Consider the following 18,900-nt stretch of genomic DNA (forward strand, 5'->3'; position numbering starts at 1 on the left):
TGTGTTTGATCGGTACTAAATTTTGTTTACTAACTTTGTTAACAGAAGTTTTGTTTATTCTTTCTTACTTCTAGTATTTGGATACATCTGTGCACTCGTAATGCTACTGTGACACTATAATATCCTTTGGAATCAATAAAGAATCTATCAGTGAAATCAGTCTTTATCTTATTAAAGAGTGAAACAGGTTTTAGGGGGCACATGGCCTTCCTCTCCTGTATATTGTTTATATCACACAACCAATCCTGTTAGTCAATACCAGGCTCAATTTGTTAATGACCATCTGTATGGACAGAGCACGTATATCCCAAACCATTGAAGAACCTTTCACCTATCTAGTATTGACTCGGGCACTTCTGCAATCTCCCAGGGCTTCATTTTAGATTAGATTAGATTCAACTTTATTGTCATTGTGCCGAGTACAGATACAAAGCCAATGAAATGCATTTAGCATCTGACCAGAAATGCAAAGAATAGAGTTAATTACAAAATAACTGCGAATAAAAAAGTGCTACAGCACACAAATATAGAAGTACCGAGACAGTACAATACAGATGCAATACTGCTTAGCGCTGTGATGAGAGGAACATTTTGCTAATCTTCCAGAACTTAGTGGTTAGAGCATACTTAGTTTTCCTTGTTGCAGTCATCTCTTGACTACATCATATGTACACCTTTTCTTCCACCTGGACTGTCTGGGGTTTTGGCATTGTACAGCTCGCCTGGAATTGCCTGTGGTGAAATATTGGATGATTCTGTATATGAGCTGAAACTATGCCAACTGGTGATTCATTGTCCCATTCACTGCCTGGACAGAACATTTAGCCTCGCCATTAGTTGGCAGATACAGGTATAGTGAGGATGTTAAAATACATCGAATTCCATTAAAACAAAGGAATGCTACATATTGAAAATTAAAACACACTGCTGATACTGAACAAGCAACACACACAAAATGCTGGTGGAATGCAGCAGGCCAGTCTGTTGGTCCTGATGAAGGGTCTCGGCCCGAAATGTAAACTGGACTTCTTCCTATAGATGCTGCCTGGCCTGCTGCGTTCCACCAGCATTTTGTGTGTGTTGCTTCTGTAGTCCACTGGTAAGCCTCAGGCTCGCTTTCATCTAGGGGGGGTAGCTTTCGGCCCCGCCAAACTGGGTAATCAAGTTTGCATGGATGCTGTGTGATGTACCCTACCCTGCCAAATAACAGACAATACACCATATGCGATTAAACGATTGCACTTTATAGATCTTACTGGAACTATGTAATTAATAGAGCTAAAATATAAAAGGAAAATAAAAGGCGCCAAACTTATCAAAGTTCAACCACTTCGTGCACAACAGTTGGAGTTCAATTAACAGAGTCCTCTTTCCACCATTCGATCCCTTCCAACCGCCCGGGACCAACCACGGTGGTTGACCAGACGCTCCACACTAGTCTGTCTTTGTCTCCTCTCCTCGCCGAACACCCTAGGCCTCGGACTGCCGCTTGGGGTCCGTCCCGCCGCCCAGCTTACAGCATCATGTCCCCTCTCTCTGTCCCCATCGCCTTCTGCTCCGAAGCCCACGAACAATAGCTTACAGACACACAAGAAAGAATAACATCTATCCCAATTGGTTAACAAATGAATACAATGCTCTTATCAGTAATATAACCCAAACAAGCAGAAAGAGAGAGAGAGAGAGAGAGAGAGAACTCCTTACATCACAGTTATTATTACAGAAAAGCCATTTTATTCTAACATAACAAAGAAGCCATTTTTTTGATTAGCCTCAACAGTAACATAAAAGAAGAAACCCCTTACGCTTGAATTGCATCTGCAGATTTTCTCGTGTTTGCAGATACTGGAAATCAGAAACAAAAACTGCAGGTACTTGAAAGCTCCGAAGGTCAGGTGGCACCTATGAAAAGATCCGTTAACATTTCAGGTCTATAACCCTTTGTCAGAACAGATCATTGGACTTTGTCAGCTAAGACAGTGCATCCAGAGTAGTATTCCACATTGATAGCTTGTAGTCCAACTGCATTAAGACAATATCCCCAGACTGGTAACAATTACCAGAATTATTAACTTTCTCCTAAAGGTTGCCAGTGGTTTAGAGTCAATGCCTAAAGTGAAATGTCTGTGCAGAGAATGAAATTTATTGAAGTTAGTAACTTCAGAAATGGCCACCAATATGCCTTTTTCGATCTGGAGATTTTTTCTCTAGAAGTAGTTGCTGTCTCACTGCCGAATATCTCCATTGTTGAAGGAATCACATGACAGTCATTAGTCAAAAATTCACTTCTAAGCATTGCTTATATGCCCAGGATGACAATGATTCAAATCATTCCATCCAGTCGTTTCCTGAGACCATGTGATAGGAAGCAGTGGTAAAGGAAGTGACCCTGAAGCTGCCATCGTTGTTTTCTTCCTGAAGCCTTCATCCACACTCCAGAATTATATTCCAGATTAAGTTGTCTTGCATGTTCACAAGTCATCTCCATTAAAAACTTCTGCATACCACTTCAAAAGTCTCCCTTATCAAATTCTTTTATTTGAATTCCCTCATCAACCAGCCCACTAATGATCATACAGCACATGTTCTAAACGGGTCCTGACGTTGCACCTCTTTACCAGTGTCCTTAGTCTGATCATATATCAATCTGGCCTTATTTATAAACTCCAGAAGTACATACTAGGGGAATGAACTGCATTCTCCTAATAAATTCATCAAAGTCCTTATGCATTGCTGACTGTAGTCAGCAACAAGGTTACCCTCTTTAAATGCATGACTGCATTCCTCTGTTCTGTTCCCTCTCCCTGGGTCTCAGTGATACTGTTCATTCTCAGGAGCATTGCCACTCACCCCACATACAGAACAAGTGGCCTCGATCTCTCTAGTACACTAATATATCCACTGTATCTGCTGTCTGACCTCATTGCCATTTTACATGGTGAACTCCCTGTGTCATATCTCATGTTTGATTTCTACCCTGCTACTTCCACAAGGAACAATACCCCAAACTCAATAATAATGTTTCTTTAAGCTTGAGGGGGGGATCTCATAGAAACATTCCAAATGTTAAAAGGCCTGAACAGATTAGATATGGCAAAGTTATTTCCCATGGTAGGGGATTCTAGGACAAGAGGGCACGACTTCAGGATTGAAGGACATCCTTTTAGAACTGAGATGCAGAGAAATTACTTTAGTCAGAGGGTGGCAAATCTGTGAAATTTGTTGCCACGAGTGGCTGTGGAGGCCAAGTGATTTTTATTTAAGGCAGAAATAGCTAGGCTCCTGATTGGCCAGGGCATTAAAGGGTATGGGGTGAAAACAAGGGAGTGGGGATGACTGGATGAAATGGATCAGCCATTGAATGGCAGAGCAGATGTGATGGGCCGAATGGCCTACTTCTGCTCCTAAATCTTCTGGTCTAAGGTCTTTGTGTTCTCCTCTAAGGCAATCAGCATGGAGAGAGCTACCAACAAAGCATCCTTTATTGAAAGCAAACAAGAGCAAATCTGTAGAACACACACAAAATGCTGAAGGAACTCAGCAGGCCAGGAGAAAAAAAATGAAGATTTTTCTCCAGTCCTGCCGAAGAGTCTTGGCCCAAAACGTTCCTCCTGTATTTTATGTGTTGCATCCTTTATTGAAGATAGCCAACAGTTATGGTAGTGAGTGATTGGTGTAACAATGTACCGCATGCATGCACCATTCCTAAAGATATCTTCATATTCATATACAGTGGATTACAGTTAATTGGGATTCATCAGAACCAGTAGATTTTGGCTCAATTAAGTGGCTGTCTCAATTAGCCAAATTTTCATGGAAATAGTTAACGGGTATATAAAAGCAAAACTACTGTTTAACTGAATAACGAATTATGTATGCAAATAAAATACAAGACATATTAGAACACTATCAATACTACTACGGTACTATAAAACTATGGGGATCAATTCCATATGGAATTCTTATTGGAAGAATTCAGTGTAAGCTGCCATGTTCTTTTGATTGACTGTAAATCTACTGCCTTCATACAATGCCATTGATGATTTCATCCTCCAAATCTTCACTTTCATTGTAACATTCAAGATGATTGTCAATACCTTCAGATTCTTTGTAGGTCTTAACTTGTTGAAGTAGTGAAATCGTTTTATTTTGACTCTCAACCATTTCTGGCATTTCTAAGTCTGAAAGCTTGAAACTGCAGTATGCAAAACAGTTCTAAATTGTCTTACTGCTTACTTCTCATCAACTATCAGTGACAAAAATCACTGCTTTTTGAACACAAACACATATAACTGATGCTATTTAAAAACTGTTCACTCTAAGCACAGTGTCGTGTGGAATGGCCACACAAGTGCACATGCCTGCCAGTTAGAACTCATTCAGTAACAGTCTCCACTAATAATTAAGCAGCAAGGTGCCTCAGAAAAATGAAGGGAACCCAGCTATTTCTCGATTTGTTTTTGTTCTTTTGTGCTCGAATAAGCAGCTGCCCCAATTAACCAGAATCCAATGTACACTAAAATGAGGTTAGAGAAAGATTTAGTGCAAGCATTGTAGGATAAAAAAGGGGAAGTGTTTTAATTGACATGGAACATTCCTTCAATAAACACATTCAGCAAAACAAGGAGATACTCATTTGTTTTAACAAAAAGTAGCCAGATGTTATATGTTGATGCCATGGCCAAGGAAGCTCACCAATGTCTCTACTTCCTCAGGAGGTTAAAGAAATTTTGCATGTCATTGTCAATTCTTACCAATTATTATCAATGCACCATAGAAAACATTCCCCCTGGATGCATAATGGCTTGGTATGGCAATTGCTTTGCATGTGACACAAAAAAAATGCAGAGTTGTGGACACAGCTCAGCACATCACAGGAACCAGCCGCTCTCCTACGGACTGTCTACATTTCTAACTGTCTCAGTAAAACAGCCAGCATAATCAAAGACCAAGCAGTCTCTCTTCTGCCCGCTTCTATCAGGCAGAAGATAGCAGAAACCTAAAAGCATCTACCACCAGGATCAAGGACAGCTTCCACCTCTCTATTAAACTCTTTAATGGACCCCTTCTATGATAGTGGACTCTCGACCTCACAATCCACCTTGTTATGATCTTGCACTTAATTGTTTACCTACACTGCATTTTTTGGGAATTGTTACACTTCATTCTGCATAGTTATTGTTTCACCTTATTCTAACTCAATCCACTGTGTAACGATCTGGTCTGTATGAATAGTATGCAAGACAAGCTTTTCACAGTTTCTTGGTACATGTAACAATAATAAACCAATATAACCTGAAATGTACGTCCAGAAAGAAAGGTGGAAGCAAATTAAATAACTGGCACCAAGTTATTTAATGGTACATTCTGAAGGACTATTGAGAAAATATAGGGAATGACTTCATAAAGTATTGCTGGGCTGAAATGGCTTGTTCTGCATTTGTCTAAAACTTCATGAGTTCCACTTAGAAGACAGCTTGATTTGATAGAATCCATTATGCCCCTGGGTTAGAAACTGACAAGAAATCCCACAAGAAACTCGAACCCATTCCCTGAGTCAACTCATTTCCATTAACCCACGGATTTTAAGTACTGTATGTCACTCTAGATTAATTGCACAGATCATGACTAACATTCTTAGCCATCCTATTACTGTACCTACTTTGATGACCCAGTGAAGATGGAGAAGAGATTTGAATATGGAGTCACAGGGAAAGACAGACCAGCATACCTTAATTGTCTTGGGCAATTGCACAATTCATATTTTAGTATTAATGTCAAAAATGAGACAATAGGGATTTATAGAAACACAGAAAACCTACAGCACAATACAGGCCCTTCGGCCCTCAAAGTTGCGCCAAACATGTCCCTACCTTAGAAATTACTAGGCTTACGCATAGCCCTCTATTTTTCTAAGCTCCATGTACCTATCCAAAAGTCTCTTAAAAGATCTTATCGTATCCGCCTCCACCACCGTTGCCAGCAGCCCATTCCACGCACTCACCACTCTGAGTAAAAAATTTACCCCTGACATCTCCTCTGTACCTATTCCCCAGCACCTTAAACCTGTGTCCTCTTGTGGCAACCATTTCAGCCCTGGGAAAAAGCCTCTGACTATCCATACGATCAATGCCTCTCATTATCTTAAACACCTCTATCAGGTCACCTCTCATCCTCCGTTGCTCCAAGGAAAAAAGGCCGAGTTCACTCAACCTGTTTTCATAAGGCATGCTCCCCAATCCAGGCAACATCTTTGTAAACCTCCTCTGCACCCTTTCTATGGCTTCCACATCCTTCCTGTAGTGAGGTGACCAGAACTGGGCACAGTACTCCAAATGTGGTCTGACCAGGGTCCTATATAGTTGCAATATTGCCTCTTGGCTCCCAAATTCAATTCCACAGTTGATGAAGGCCAATACACCGTACACCTTCTTAACCACAGGGTCAACCTGCACAGTTGCTTTGGGCGTCCTATGGACTCGGACACCAAGGTCCCTCTGATCCTCCACACTGCCAAGAGTCTTACCATTAATACTATATTCTGCCATCATATTTGACCTACCAAAATGAACAACTTCACACTTATCTGAGTTGAACTCCATCTGCCACTTCTCAACCCAGTTTTGCATCCTATCAATGTCCCGTTGTAACCGCTGACAGCCCTCCACACTATCCACACCTCCAGCCTTTGTGTCATCAGCAAACTTACTAACCCATCTCTCCACTTCCTCATCCAGGTCATTTATAAAAATCACGAAGAGTAAGGGCCCCAGAACAGATCCCTGAGGCACACCACTGGTCACCGACCTCCATGCAGAATATGACCTGTCTACAATCACTCTTTGCCTTCTGTGGGCAAGCTAGTTCTGGATCCACAAAGCAATGTCCCCTTGGATCCCATGCCTCCTTACTCAATAAGCCTTGAATGGGGTACCTTATTAAATGTCTTGCTGAAATCCATATACATTACATCTACCGCTCTTCCTTCATCAATGTGTTAAGTCACATCCTCAAAAAATTCAGTCAGGCTTGTAAGGCACGACCTGCCCTTGACAAAGCTATGCTGACTATTCCTAATCATATTACACCTCTCCAAATATTCATAAATCCTGCCGCTCAGGATCTTCTCCATCAACTTACCAACTACTGAAGTAAGACTCACTGGTCTATAATCTCCTGGGCTATCTCTATTTCTTTTCTTGAATAAAGGAACAACATCCGCAACCCTCCAATCCTCTGAAACCTCTCCCGTCCCCATTGATAATTCAAAGATCATCATCACTGGCTCAGCAATGTCCTCCCTCGCCTCCCACAGTAGCCTGGGGTACATCTCATCCAGTCCCAGTGACTTATCCAACTTGATACCTTCCAAAAGCTCCAGCACATCCTCCTTCTTGATATCTACATGCTCAAGCTTTTCAGTCTGCTGCAAGTCAGCACTACAATCGCCAAGATCCTTTTCCATAGTGAATACTGAAGTAAAGTATTTATTAAGTACCTCTGCTATTTCCTCTGGTTCCATACACTTTCCCACTGTCACACTTGATAGGTCCCATTCTTTCACGTCTTATCCTCTTGCTCTTTATAAGATTACGTCATCCTAGAACTTTGATGTACAACTCTATACTAGGAAATATAGAAGCAAATATATGCATAACAAGCACTGAGATAATACACCAGCTGACCCATTTGTTTTGAATGTGTACAAAATGGCTTTTTAGAGCAGCTTGTGCTTGAGCCTACTAGAGGAAAGGTTATCTTAGATTAGGTGTTGTGTAGTAACCCAAATCTATTAGGGAGCTTAATGTAAATGAACCCTTAAGAGACAGTGATCATATGACTAAATTCATACTACAGTTTGAGGGAGAAACAGAACTCACATGTATCGGTATTGTAACGGAATAAAGGGAATTACAGAGGCATGAGAAAGGAACTTGCCCAAGTGGATTGGAGAAAGATTGGAGCAGGGATGACAGCAGAATGGACATGGCTGAAGTATCTGGGAGTAGTTCACAAAGTGCAAAATAGACATGTCCCACTGAGGAAGTTGTTCTCAAATGGGTTGGGAAAGGAAGTTAAGGACTGCATAAAAGACAAGGAAAGAGCACACAAGTGGGAAGTTGGATGATTGGGAAGCTTTTAAAATCCAACAAAAGGCAACTAAAAAAGCAACAAAAAGGGAAAAGATGAAAGATGAGGGCAAACTAGCCAATAATATAAAGCAGGACACCAGAAGTTTTTTCAGTTATATGAAGAGTAAAAGGGCAGTGAGAGATGATATTGGACCACTGGAAAACAATGCTAGTGAGGTAGTAATGGGGGACAAAGTAATGGCAGATGAACGTAATGGGTACTTTGCATCAGTCTTCACCGTGGAAGACACTAGCAGTGTGCCAGAGGTCCATGAGTGTTAGGGAGTAAGAGTGAATGCCATTGTTATTACAAAGGAAAAAGTGCTAGGCAAACTCAAAGGTCTTAAGGTGAATAAGTTACCTGGGCCAGATGGACTATATCCCAGAGTCCCGAGAGAGGTTGCTGAAGAGATAATGGATGCATTGGTTATGATCTTTCAAGAATCACTTGATTCTGGCATGATCCCTGAGGACTGGAAGATTGCAAATGTCACTCCACTCTTAAAGGGAGGAAGGCAAAAGCCTAACCTCAGTGGTTGGGAAAGTTCTGGAGTTTATCATTAAGGACGCAGTTTCCAGGTACTTGGAGACTAATGATAAAATAAGTCAAAGTCAGCATGGTTTCTGTAAAGGGAAATCTTACCTGACAAATCTGTTAGTCCTTCGAGGAAGTAACAAGCAGAGTGGACGGGAAGGTCATTTACTTGGATTTTCAGAAGGCGTTTGATAAAGTGCCAATATGAGGCTGCTTAACAAGGTAAAATCCTGTGGTGGAATAGCTGACAGGCAGGAGGCAGCAAATGGGAATATAAGGGGCCTTTTTTGGTTGGCTGCTGGTGAAAATCGGTGGAGAGGTTGGTAGTGCTGAGGAAGCAATGCAATTGCAGCAGGACTTAGACAAATTAGAATGGGCAAAAAATGCCAGATGGAATACAGTGTTAGGAAATGTATAATAATGCATTTTGGTAAAAGCAACAATAGTGCGGACTATTATATAAATGGGGAGAAGGTTCAAACATCAGAGTTACAGAGGGACTTAGGAGTTATCGTGCAAGACTCCCAGGTTAATTTACAAATTGAGTCTGTGGTAAAGAAGGCAAGTGCAATGTTGGCATCTATTTCAAGGGGAGTAGAATATAAAAACAAGGAGGTAATGATTCTGGTCACCTCACTATGAGAGGGATGTGGGGACCGTGGAGGGGGTGCAGAGGAGGTTTGCAGGGATGTTGCCTGGATTGGGGAGCATGCTTTGTGAGGATAGGTTGAATGAATTTGGCCTTTTCTCCTTGGAGCGACAGAGGATGAGAGGTGACCTGGTGGGGGTGTGTGGGATGATGGGAGGCATTGACCGTGTGGATAGTCAGAGGCTTTTTCCAAGGGCTGAAATGGCTAGCATGAGAGGGCACAGTTTTGGGGTGCTTGGAGATAAATACAGATGAGATGCCGGGGTAGGTCTTTTGTGCAGAGTGGTGAGTGCGTGGAATGGGCTGGCGGCGACAGTGGTGAAGGCGGATACAATAGGGTCTTTTAAGAGACTCCTGGATAGGTACATGGAGCTTAGAAAAATAGAGGGTCATAGGTAACCCTAGGCAATTTCTAAGGTAAGGACATGTTCGGCATAGCTTTGTGGGCCGAAGGGCCTGTATTGTGCTGTAGTTTTCTATGTTTCTATAATGCTGTGCCTTTATAAGACACTAGTCAAGCTGCACTTAATGTCAACAGTTTTGGGCCCCTTATCTCAGAAATTATGTATTGTCATTGGAGAGAGTCCAGAGGACGTTCACAAGGATGGTTCCGGGAACGACGGGGTTAACATACGAGGTGTGTTTGGCAGCTTTGGGTCTGTACTCACTGGAATTTAGAAGAATGCAGGGGGGTCTCATTGAAACCTACCGAACGTTGAAAGGACTAGGTAGGGTGGATGTGGAGAGGATATTTCCGATGGTGGTGTTGTCCAGAAATAGAGGGCACAGCCCCAAAATTGAGGGGCGATCCTTTAGAACAGAGGTAAGGAGGACTTTTTTTTAGCCAGAGTGAAGTAAATCAGTGGAATGCTCTGCCACATAATGCAGTATAGGACGAGTTAGTATATACATTTAAAGCAGAAGTTGATCATTCCTTGATTGGTCAGGGCATCAAAGGATATGGCGAGAAGGCAGGAGGTGTATGGGGTTGAGTGGGATCCGGGATCAGCCATGATGGAATGGTGGAGCAGACTCGACAGGCTGAATGGCCTAATTCTTTAAGGTAACAGGATAGAGTTGTGAAAGAAAACAGCACATTCTATTTCCTTTTACACATTTTAAAGTTTAAGCTTCTTCTACAGTTGCCCAGAATAGTTTTCCTGTTGCTCTTTTCAGGTCCTGCACAAGCTGCCTGTGGCTTCTCAAAGTAAAACCGTTGAGTTAAATGGAATTAGGCTGCAATCCAAAGATGCTGAATTCAAGAAGACCTGGAAAGATGCTATCAAATGTGTTTCACTACATTAACTGCTTATCACTTCAAATTTCCAGAGCTCATGGTTTCTATTTATAGCACTTATTTAGCAGTACAATGCTGTGAACTGTAATTTCCAGAATATTTTCAGCAACCCAAAGGGATTCTCAACATCAACATTTGGCTGTATTTACTGACTGTCTAAATGAAAAAAATTTTTTAAACTGTCAAAATCAAAAGCATTTATTCCATTTGCTCCACCTCACAGTAAGTGTTTTCTTCTTTACAGGCATGGAATTGCAAATTATTTCTCATAGCTTTGTCCAACAGTAAGCATCAGGAATGGAGTAATTCTGACCCAGAGTTCTTCCAGCTACCCTTTGCCCAGATTGCCTAGCCTAGACTTGGGGCTAATACACCAAAGTATCTTAGTGTTTGGCCTGAGAACTTGTAACTGAGTATCAGATTACTGGATGATAGATAAAGGATGGGTAAGTGTGAAGAACTTGAATGAACAAAAACAGGTGAGTCACATGGTGGCAATTTATTCTGATGGATTTTGCTGGGGTCAAGTCAATAAAACTGGAACATGCCCTTGAAGCTTAGCCCAAGGTCACCAAAGGACACATCCACACAGCTGTAGCAAAGCCAGTCAATGGCATGCTCCACAAGGTGTAGGGAGTGTCCACAACTCCCCTTTTCCATACTTGAATGGTATGATGTGACTTCAAATACATGATGCATTGTATACTGGAAGCTCAGCAAACCTCTGGAAACAATGAATCATTTCCAGCTTCTGTCCAAAGCTCACAGTGCCCTTCTTTCCCACCATCCTATCATGTTTTGTTGTGTAACAGGGAGGAGATTAAAACAAAGTCATTTCCATCAGTTACAGTGATGCATTAACCGCAGGAAGTGACAAGGACACACGTATAACATATAAAACTGTACAAAGCACAAATCTGAAACAAAAACAGAAAGGATGGAAGGACTTAGCTGACCTTGTGGCAGATGCTGCTAGGCTGGCTGAGTTCTTGCAGCATTTGTCTTTTTTTGACAAGGACACAATGTTAACAATTCACTCCATATTTGCCTTTTGACATTTCTGGTCACTTGGACTGAACAAAATCATGCTTTTCCCCCACCCAAATTAGTATTTTTTTTTAAATTAAAGCAGAAACACAAACAATTCTGATGACAAAAATAAACTTATTGTCCAATCTGTTGAGTGAAACCATCAAAGAGAAATCCTCTTGTAAAAGCTGGACACCAGGCTTGGCTCCGGGATTCGGGAAAATAGCAAGCACATAGTGACCATCACACTAATAGCTCACAGTCTCACTGGATGAGGCCACTGTTGCATTGATTTTTTTTTTCTCCCAGATTCTATTCTTCACAGCTCAGGTTACAAAAGTCCAAAATAAAGTAAAAAAAATTGTGCGTCACAAGCCAGGAGGCGCAAAGCGGGGCAGCTGCCTCTATGTCAGAGGCAGAAGATGGTCTAGATGGTCATGGGTGCCTTTGCTGCTTGATGGCCAATGGGGAAGGGACATTGGGAGCCATGGTCTGGTGAGCAACATTCCCATCTTCAGTAAAGTCGCTTCTCGTAACTGGAAGAGGGAAAAAAAAAATCAGCACACTCAATTCCTTTCAGGAAGATCATTCATTCTATAATCTCCCCTCCATTGTCCAAGCAGTTACCCCTCAGTTATTCACCCCTCACCCTAAACATTTGGTCAAACAACTAGTCGCTCAGTGCACTGGCATCTGGAGGTTGATGTTTCTGCCTATACAATGATTATATATTAGAAATCCTTTGGCTTTATAACATCTGGAGATGATCTGATGGTATCAAAGGTATCACCTATGTAAGTTATTTTTCTTCCTCTTTTCGTCCCCTTAGACCTCCACACAAGTATGATGCTGGGCACTCTTAAAAGGACACATGTCCAGAGTTCAAATGGCACTGATATCCTAACTCATCAGTGAATTAAACTGGGATGTTACTGATCATTTCTGTCACAGGTTCCCATAGCAAGAGTCAGTTACATGGGAGGTAACCAAATGATCACTGCACTTTTTGCTAACAGAAATATACTGTCTCTAAATAGAGAAAGCAGCTGACCTTAGTCTGGCCAGTGGCCATAGGATTTTGGTTGCAATTTACAGCCCAGAATCATTGTTAAGAACCCTGGCAGAAGACAGGGCTTGGTGGAAATTCCAGGAGGGGCAATGACACTGTACGATAGGGGTCGGGGACACTGATTGGAGCTCAAGGGCACCACAGGGTGTCTCAGGGATTGAAAGGATGGGACAGGATGGAAGCAGAATGAGGACGTGATGAGAATGGGATAGGAGGACCTTGGTCAAAGATCAGGGAGGGAGGGCTCTCCTTATGACAACTGAAGAAAAGGAAGATGTTGAAGGAAGTGCTGGGATAGGGTGGAAATGATCAAGGCCTCAACAGCCTTAGTCAAACAGACAGAAATAAGAAGATATGCAATTAAGCAGAAATTGACAGGGGGACCAGGGTGTGTGTGTGAGCACGCGCAATGGAGAGAGTGACAGTGTCTGTAGGAGACAGAGGAGGTGGTGAAGGATGAAAATGGGGGATTGGTATCTTATAGTTGGTATGTGGTAGAGTTTTTAGTCCTGCATTACAGTAGGAAATCCCATAGCCCCTAGAATAATAAGTGGTCACTGGTTTAGTAATTTATTCTAAGCTTTTCCAGATGATCCAAAGGTAATGTTATGTAAGGAATGAGATTACAGCAGTCACTGCGAGATACAAGAATAGCCTTCACCTCAGGATGAGGCTTGCTGGAAAAGAACCTTGAAAAGGTGCTGCTGGCTTTCTCCGGAGCTCACATGGACACACAATACTGAATCCTCAATGGGTATTCATGTTAATAGCCGAGATTCCAACACCTATCACGTTAACATGCCAGAGTCCTTTGGGCATTGAAGCCAATTGACAGACTACACCAGTGGCAAAGCCACCCTCTGCATGACTGTGTAACCCCAGGGTCTTTCATGACACTTGTAACTTTTGCACAGGACTTTACCGAGTGAGATCTTCACATCCAGAAATTCACAGCACGGAGCCAAAATTCAGGCCACAAACATCAATCTGTGGTTACCAAACATTCGCCAACTGGGCAGATTGTTGAGTAACTTTCTGTGGCAGACATAACTTAAGATGCTATTAATCTATTAATTAACAGTTGATTCCAATGGTTTACTTACATGGCAAAAATGTGTATCTGATACGCGATTGCATGAGCAAAAAAAGAGAAAGAAAAATAAAAATGTGTGGATATAACAGCCATCATGGCAAAATACAGTTTTAGTTTCACATGTAACTGCCTAGTATAGTACATCAGGTGAGAACAGCACATGCCCCAGCACACAGCAGCTCCTTTCATATTATAGTCAAGGCCCTGAGTTTGTAAGGTTTCTCAAAAGTGGAGACAGCATTGCCCAGTACAGACAAACACAGAATAAATGTTAACGAGTTCAAGAAGCAAGAGAATTTAACCTATTACACCTCACAGACAGTGGCCCTGACTTATTATGTGCATGAGCTGAAGGTGATTGCCAGACTCTATACATGCACTACAGCAGACAGCAGAGATGTCGTCTACAGGAGAGGCAAAGGAACGGGGCTGACGCTGAACAACTTCTATCCTTTCCTTTCTGGACTGAAAGAGACACTCCACCTGTCAAGTCTGCGTTCACCACCACAAACCAGAATTGAATCTGGGCACCAACCAGATTGCTCCCCTGTACATATAAACCATTCACCGGCTCAAAATTACATTAGCCTAGGGATATTCAGGCTCTCCACAACAGTCATGCTTGGCCATCATCCTCAGTTCTGTTTGAGAAACCAACACCAACCTGCAAAGAGCTTACATCAAATGTTCTGGCTCAGATCAAGAAAGTTCCCAGAAGAACATAGAACAGTACAGGCCCTTCGGCCCACAATGTTGTGCTGACCCTTAAACCCTACCTCCCATGTAACCCACCTTAAATTCCTCCATATACCTGTCTAGCAGTGTCTTAAATTTCACTAGTGTATCTGCCTCCACCACTCACTCAGGCAATGTATTCCATGCACCAACCATTCTCTGAGTAAAAAACCTTCCGCTAATATTCCCCTTGAACTTCCCACCCCTTACCTTAAAGCCAGGTCCTCTTGTACTGAGCAGTGGTACCCTGGGGAAGAGGCACTGGCTGTCCACTCTATCTATTCCTCTTATAATCTTGTACACCTCTATCATGTCTCCTGTCATCCTCCTTCTCTCCAAAGAGTAAAGCCCTAGCTCCCTTAATCTCTGATCATAATGCATACTTTCTAAACCAGGCAGCATCCTGGTAAATCTCCTCTGTAGCCTTTCCAATGCCTCCACATATAGTGAGGAGACCAGAACTGGACACAGTACTCCAAGTGTGGCCTAACCAGACTTTTATAGAGCTGCATCATTACCCCACAACTCTTAAACTCTATCCCTCGACTTATGAAAGCTAACACCCCATAAGCTTTCTTAACTACCCTATCTACCTGTGAGGCAACTTTCAGGGATCTATGGACATGTACCCCCAGATCCCTCTGCTCCTCCACACTACCAAGTATCCTGCCATTTACTTTGTACTCTGCCTTGGAGTTTGTCCTTCCAAAGTGTACCATCTCACACTGCTCTGGGTTGAACTCCATCTGCCACTTCTCAGCCCACTTCTGCATCCTATCAATGTCTCTCTGCAATCTTCGACAATCCCCTACACTATTCACAACACCACCAACCTTTGTGTTGTCTGCAAACGTGCCAATCAACCCTTCTACCCCCCAACATCCAGGTCTTTAATAAAAATCACGAAAAGTAGAGGTCCCAGAACCAATCCTTGTGGGACACCACTAGTCACAACCCTCCAATCCGAATGTGCTCCGTCCACCGCGACCCTCTGCTTTCTGCAGGCAACGCAATTCTGAATCCACCTGGCCAAACTTCCCTGGATCCCATGCCTTCTGACTTTTTGAATAAGCCTACTGTGTGGAACCTTGTCAAATGCCTTACTAAAATCCATGTAGATCACATCCACTGCACTACCCTCATCTATATACCTGGTCACCTCCTCAAAGAACTATATCAGGCTTGTTAGATACATCTGCCATTCACAAAGCCATGCTGACTGTCCCTGATCAGACCATGTTTCTCTAAATGCCCATAGATCCTATCTCTAAGAATCTTTTCCAACAGCTTTTCCACCACAGACGTAAGGCTCACTGGTCTATAATTACCCGGACTATCCCTACTGCCTTTTTTGAAAAAGGGGACAACATTCGCCTCCCTCCAATCCTCCGGTACCATTCCCGTGAACAAGGAGGACTTAAAGATCCTAGCCAGAGGCTCAGCAATCTCTTCCCTCGTTTCGTGGAATTTAGAATGGGGTGGAAATCAGATTATATTTCACTCAGGACTCAGCTAGATGCATTCTCCCAAGAGGCAAACAAGGGAACAAAATCTATCAGACTGGGGTGCACACTGAGGCTCTCCATTGGTCAGGGTTGATCACAGATTTGCATCCTTGCTGTCTGTGCTAACACCATCTGTTGATACGCAAGTCACTGCTGTGCGATATGGAGAGCAAGCTGTTGCCCATGGAACAGGCTCTCCCTCTCCATGCAGCTGATGGATCACAAGGAGTAGCACAGACCGATACAGTTTCGCACGAGCAGCATCACAGGAGTTGCCAGTCAGCGTTGAACTGCCTTTAGGGACTCTGGCTCCGGACTTACCTTCCGGATTCACTCCCACAGCCCGCCCATGAGTGGATATAGCAGCAAGGCAGCGGGGGTTTGAAATCAGTTTTCCTTCTTCTAGATAAGCTATTAACCACGGCTGACGAGGCCCATCTGCCCAGATAGGGCCCATCACATCAGAATCAGAATCAGGTTTATTATCAGCAGCATATGACGTGAAATTTGTTAACTTAGTGAAGAAAAGATGTTAAACCGATGCTCCCTATTTCCTGTTACACAGATCTAACCTACTCATAGAGTCATTGAGAATACACCAAAGAAACAGGCCTTTCAGTTCATCTAGTCCATGCAGAAACAATTTAGACCACCTACTCCCACTGACCTGCACCAGGACCATAACCGTACTATCCATGTACCTATCCAAACCTCTCTTAAATGTTGAAATCAAACCCACGTGGATCACTTGCGCTGGCAGCTCATTCCACACCCTCACGACCCTCTGAGTGAAGACGTTTCTCCACATGTTCCCCTTAAACTTTTCACCTTTCACCCTTAAGCCATGACCTCTGGTTGTAGTCCCAGCCAACCTCAGTGGAAAAAGCCTGCTTGCATTTACCCTAACCCCCTATAATGTTGTATACCTCTAACAAATCCCCTCTCATTCTTCTCAGTTCTAAAGAATACAGTCCTAACTTATTCAATCTTTACTTACAACGCAGGTCCTCCAGACCCAGCAACATCCTTGTAAATTTTCCCTGTACTTTTCAACTTTATTTACATCTTTTCTTTAGGTAGGTGACCAAAACTGCACACAATATTCCAAATTAGGCCTCACCAACATCTTATACAACTTCAACATAACATCCCATTCTTGTTACTAATACCTTGATTTATGAAGGCCAATTGCCAAAAGCTTTCTTTATGACGCAATCTACACATGACACCACTTTCAATAAATTACGGACTTGTGTTCCCAGATACCGTTTGTTCTACCACACCCCTCAGTTCACAGGTTAACCTACCCTGGGTGGTCCTACCAAAGTGCAAAACCTCACACTTGTCTGCATTAAATTCTATCTGCCATTTTCAGCCCATTCTTCCAGCTGATACAGATCCTTCTACAGGCCACTACGCCCCCAATCTTGGTGTCATCCACAAATTTGCTGATCCAGTTAACTACATTATCATCCAGATCATTGATATAGGTGACAAATAACAAAGGACCCTTGCGGCAACCCTCTACTACCACTCTGGCTTCTCCCACAAAGCCACTATCTCATCCAATTTACAAACATTTGTACTTCCTCATCCTGAATGCCGAGCAACAGAACCTTCTTGATCAGCCTCATGTACGGGACCTTCTCAAATGCCTTACTAAAGTTCATGTTTACCATGACACAATCTGAAGAAGAGCAGGAACAGTCCATCAAGAAAGTTCTGATCAATATTCTTGCCAACCAGCATCACACTAGTTAACATTACAATACACAGGATCGCAGAGTGTTCAAATTGGTGACTGGAATTAATTTATTTTTGTACTGAGATACATTTCAAGACAGGGCAGGAAGGGTAACAGTGGGCACCTATACATCAAGGAACCAGAATAGGTAGTTGTGCCAGTGAGAGCTAAGGTAGGTGAGAACACTAGAGGGCAGGGGACAAGTGCCAGGGAGCAGACAGCAAGGCTATGAAATCTGGGTGGGCAGCAACTGTGCCAAGTAGCAGGGGGCAAGGGTTGGCAGGCATGCCAGGGAGTAGTGGACAAGGTTGGTAAACATAGGGTGGGCAAAGGGCATGCCAATCAGCAGAGGATGAGGGGACGAGGGGACGTGGTGAGGGAGCAGAGGGTGATGTTGAGAAGCCTCAGTGGGTAGCAGACGCCCACAAGTACAGAAGGTGTGCGGGTGAAAAGGCTATCATAATGAGGAAGGTGGATTGTTAAAGGTTTAGTTCTTCAGTGCCAATGAGTGCTTATGAGACAAGGAGAACAAGGACAAACTGCTGCTTGATAATGAGTTAAACATTTGTATATTTCCCTCAAGTTAATCACAGGGAACTTCTCAAATATTTCAATCTTGCCTGGTTCAGGGAAATCATTTTTATAACTCTGCCATTCTATCTTAGGTGACATGATGAAATGGTCGTGAGGATGGGCTGCAACTAATCCACCACTAAAAGCAAAAATGAAGTCTAAGTAGAAAAAAATGGAGACAGGTTGAGAGACTTACGAATGCAGACCATGCACACCACCTTCTACCTGAGCGGAGATTGTTCTCTTCTCAAACTTCAGCTCCCCTGAGTACATCATTGATCTGAAAAATGGGTAACATGCAATCAGATTATGAAGTGTCAGGTAGAAGAAATAGTTCAGATGGAAAAACGACAGAGAGAACAAAAATGAGAAGTGATATAGACAAAGTGAATTAAGTAGTCAAGATGTATTCTCCAAAACATTATAATACAATCTAAACCATTAGTGTTGAGAATCCGATAACCAGTCTCCCTTTCTTGCATGCTCAATGCCCCACTACATTAAATCTTATCCCCATATAATGTAAGATTTATAACAGT

General features: G+C 42.7%; 1 protein-coding gene across 3 annotated transcripts in view; it reads right to left on the reverse strand.

The window, feature by feature from the left end:
- Positions 1–421: 421 nt before the first annotated feature.
- Positions 422–18,900, reverse strand: part of LOC134359541 (inosine-5'-monophosphate dehydrogenase 1) — a 66,033-nt gene continuing 47,554 nt past the window's right edge. Inside the window, exons 13-15 of one of the 3 annotated variants that reach the window (XM_063072956.1) lie at positions 18,587–18,641; positions 13,815–13,831; positions 422–12,178 (exon numbers count right to left, since the gene is read on the reverse strand). In XM_063072956.1, the coding sequence (XP_062929026.1) occupies positions 12,157–12,178; positions 13,815–13,831; positions 18,587–18,641 (94 nt within the window). In that variant the 3' untranslated portion in view covers positions 422–12,156. Of the gene's footprint in view, positions 12,179–13,814; positions 13,832–18,557; positions 18,642–18,900 lie in introns of all 3 variants that reach the window. The other 2 variants (XM_063072954.1, XM_063072955.1) reach the window with 2 other exon arrangements.

Source organism: Mobula hypostoma, chromosome 20 (genome assembly GCF_963921235.1).
Source record: "Mobula hypostoma chromosome 20, sMobHyp1.1, whole genome shotgun sequence".
NCBI classification, from domain to species: Eukaryota; Metazoa; Chordata; class Chondrichthyes; order Myliobatiformes; family Myliobatidae; genus Mobula; species Mobula hypostoma.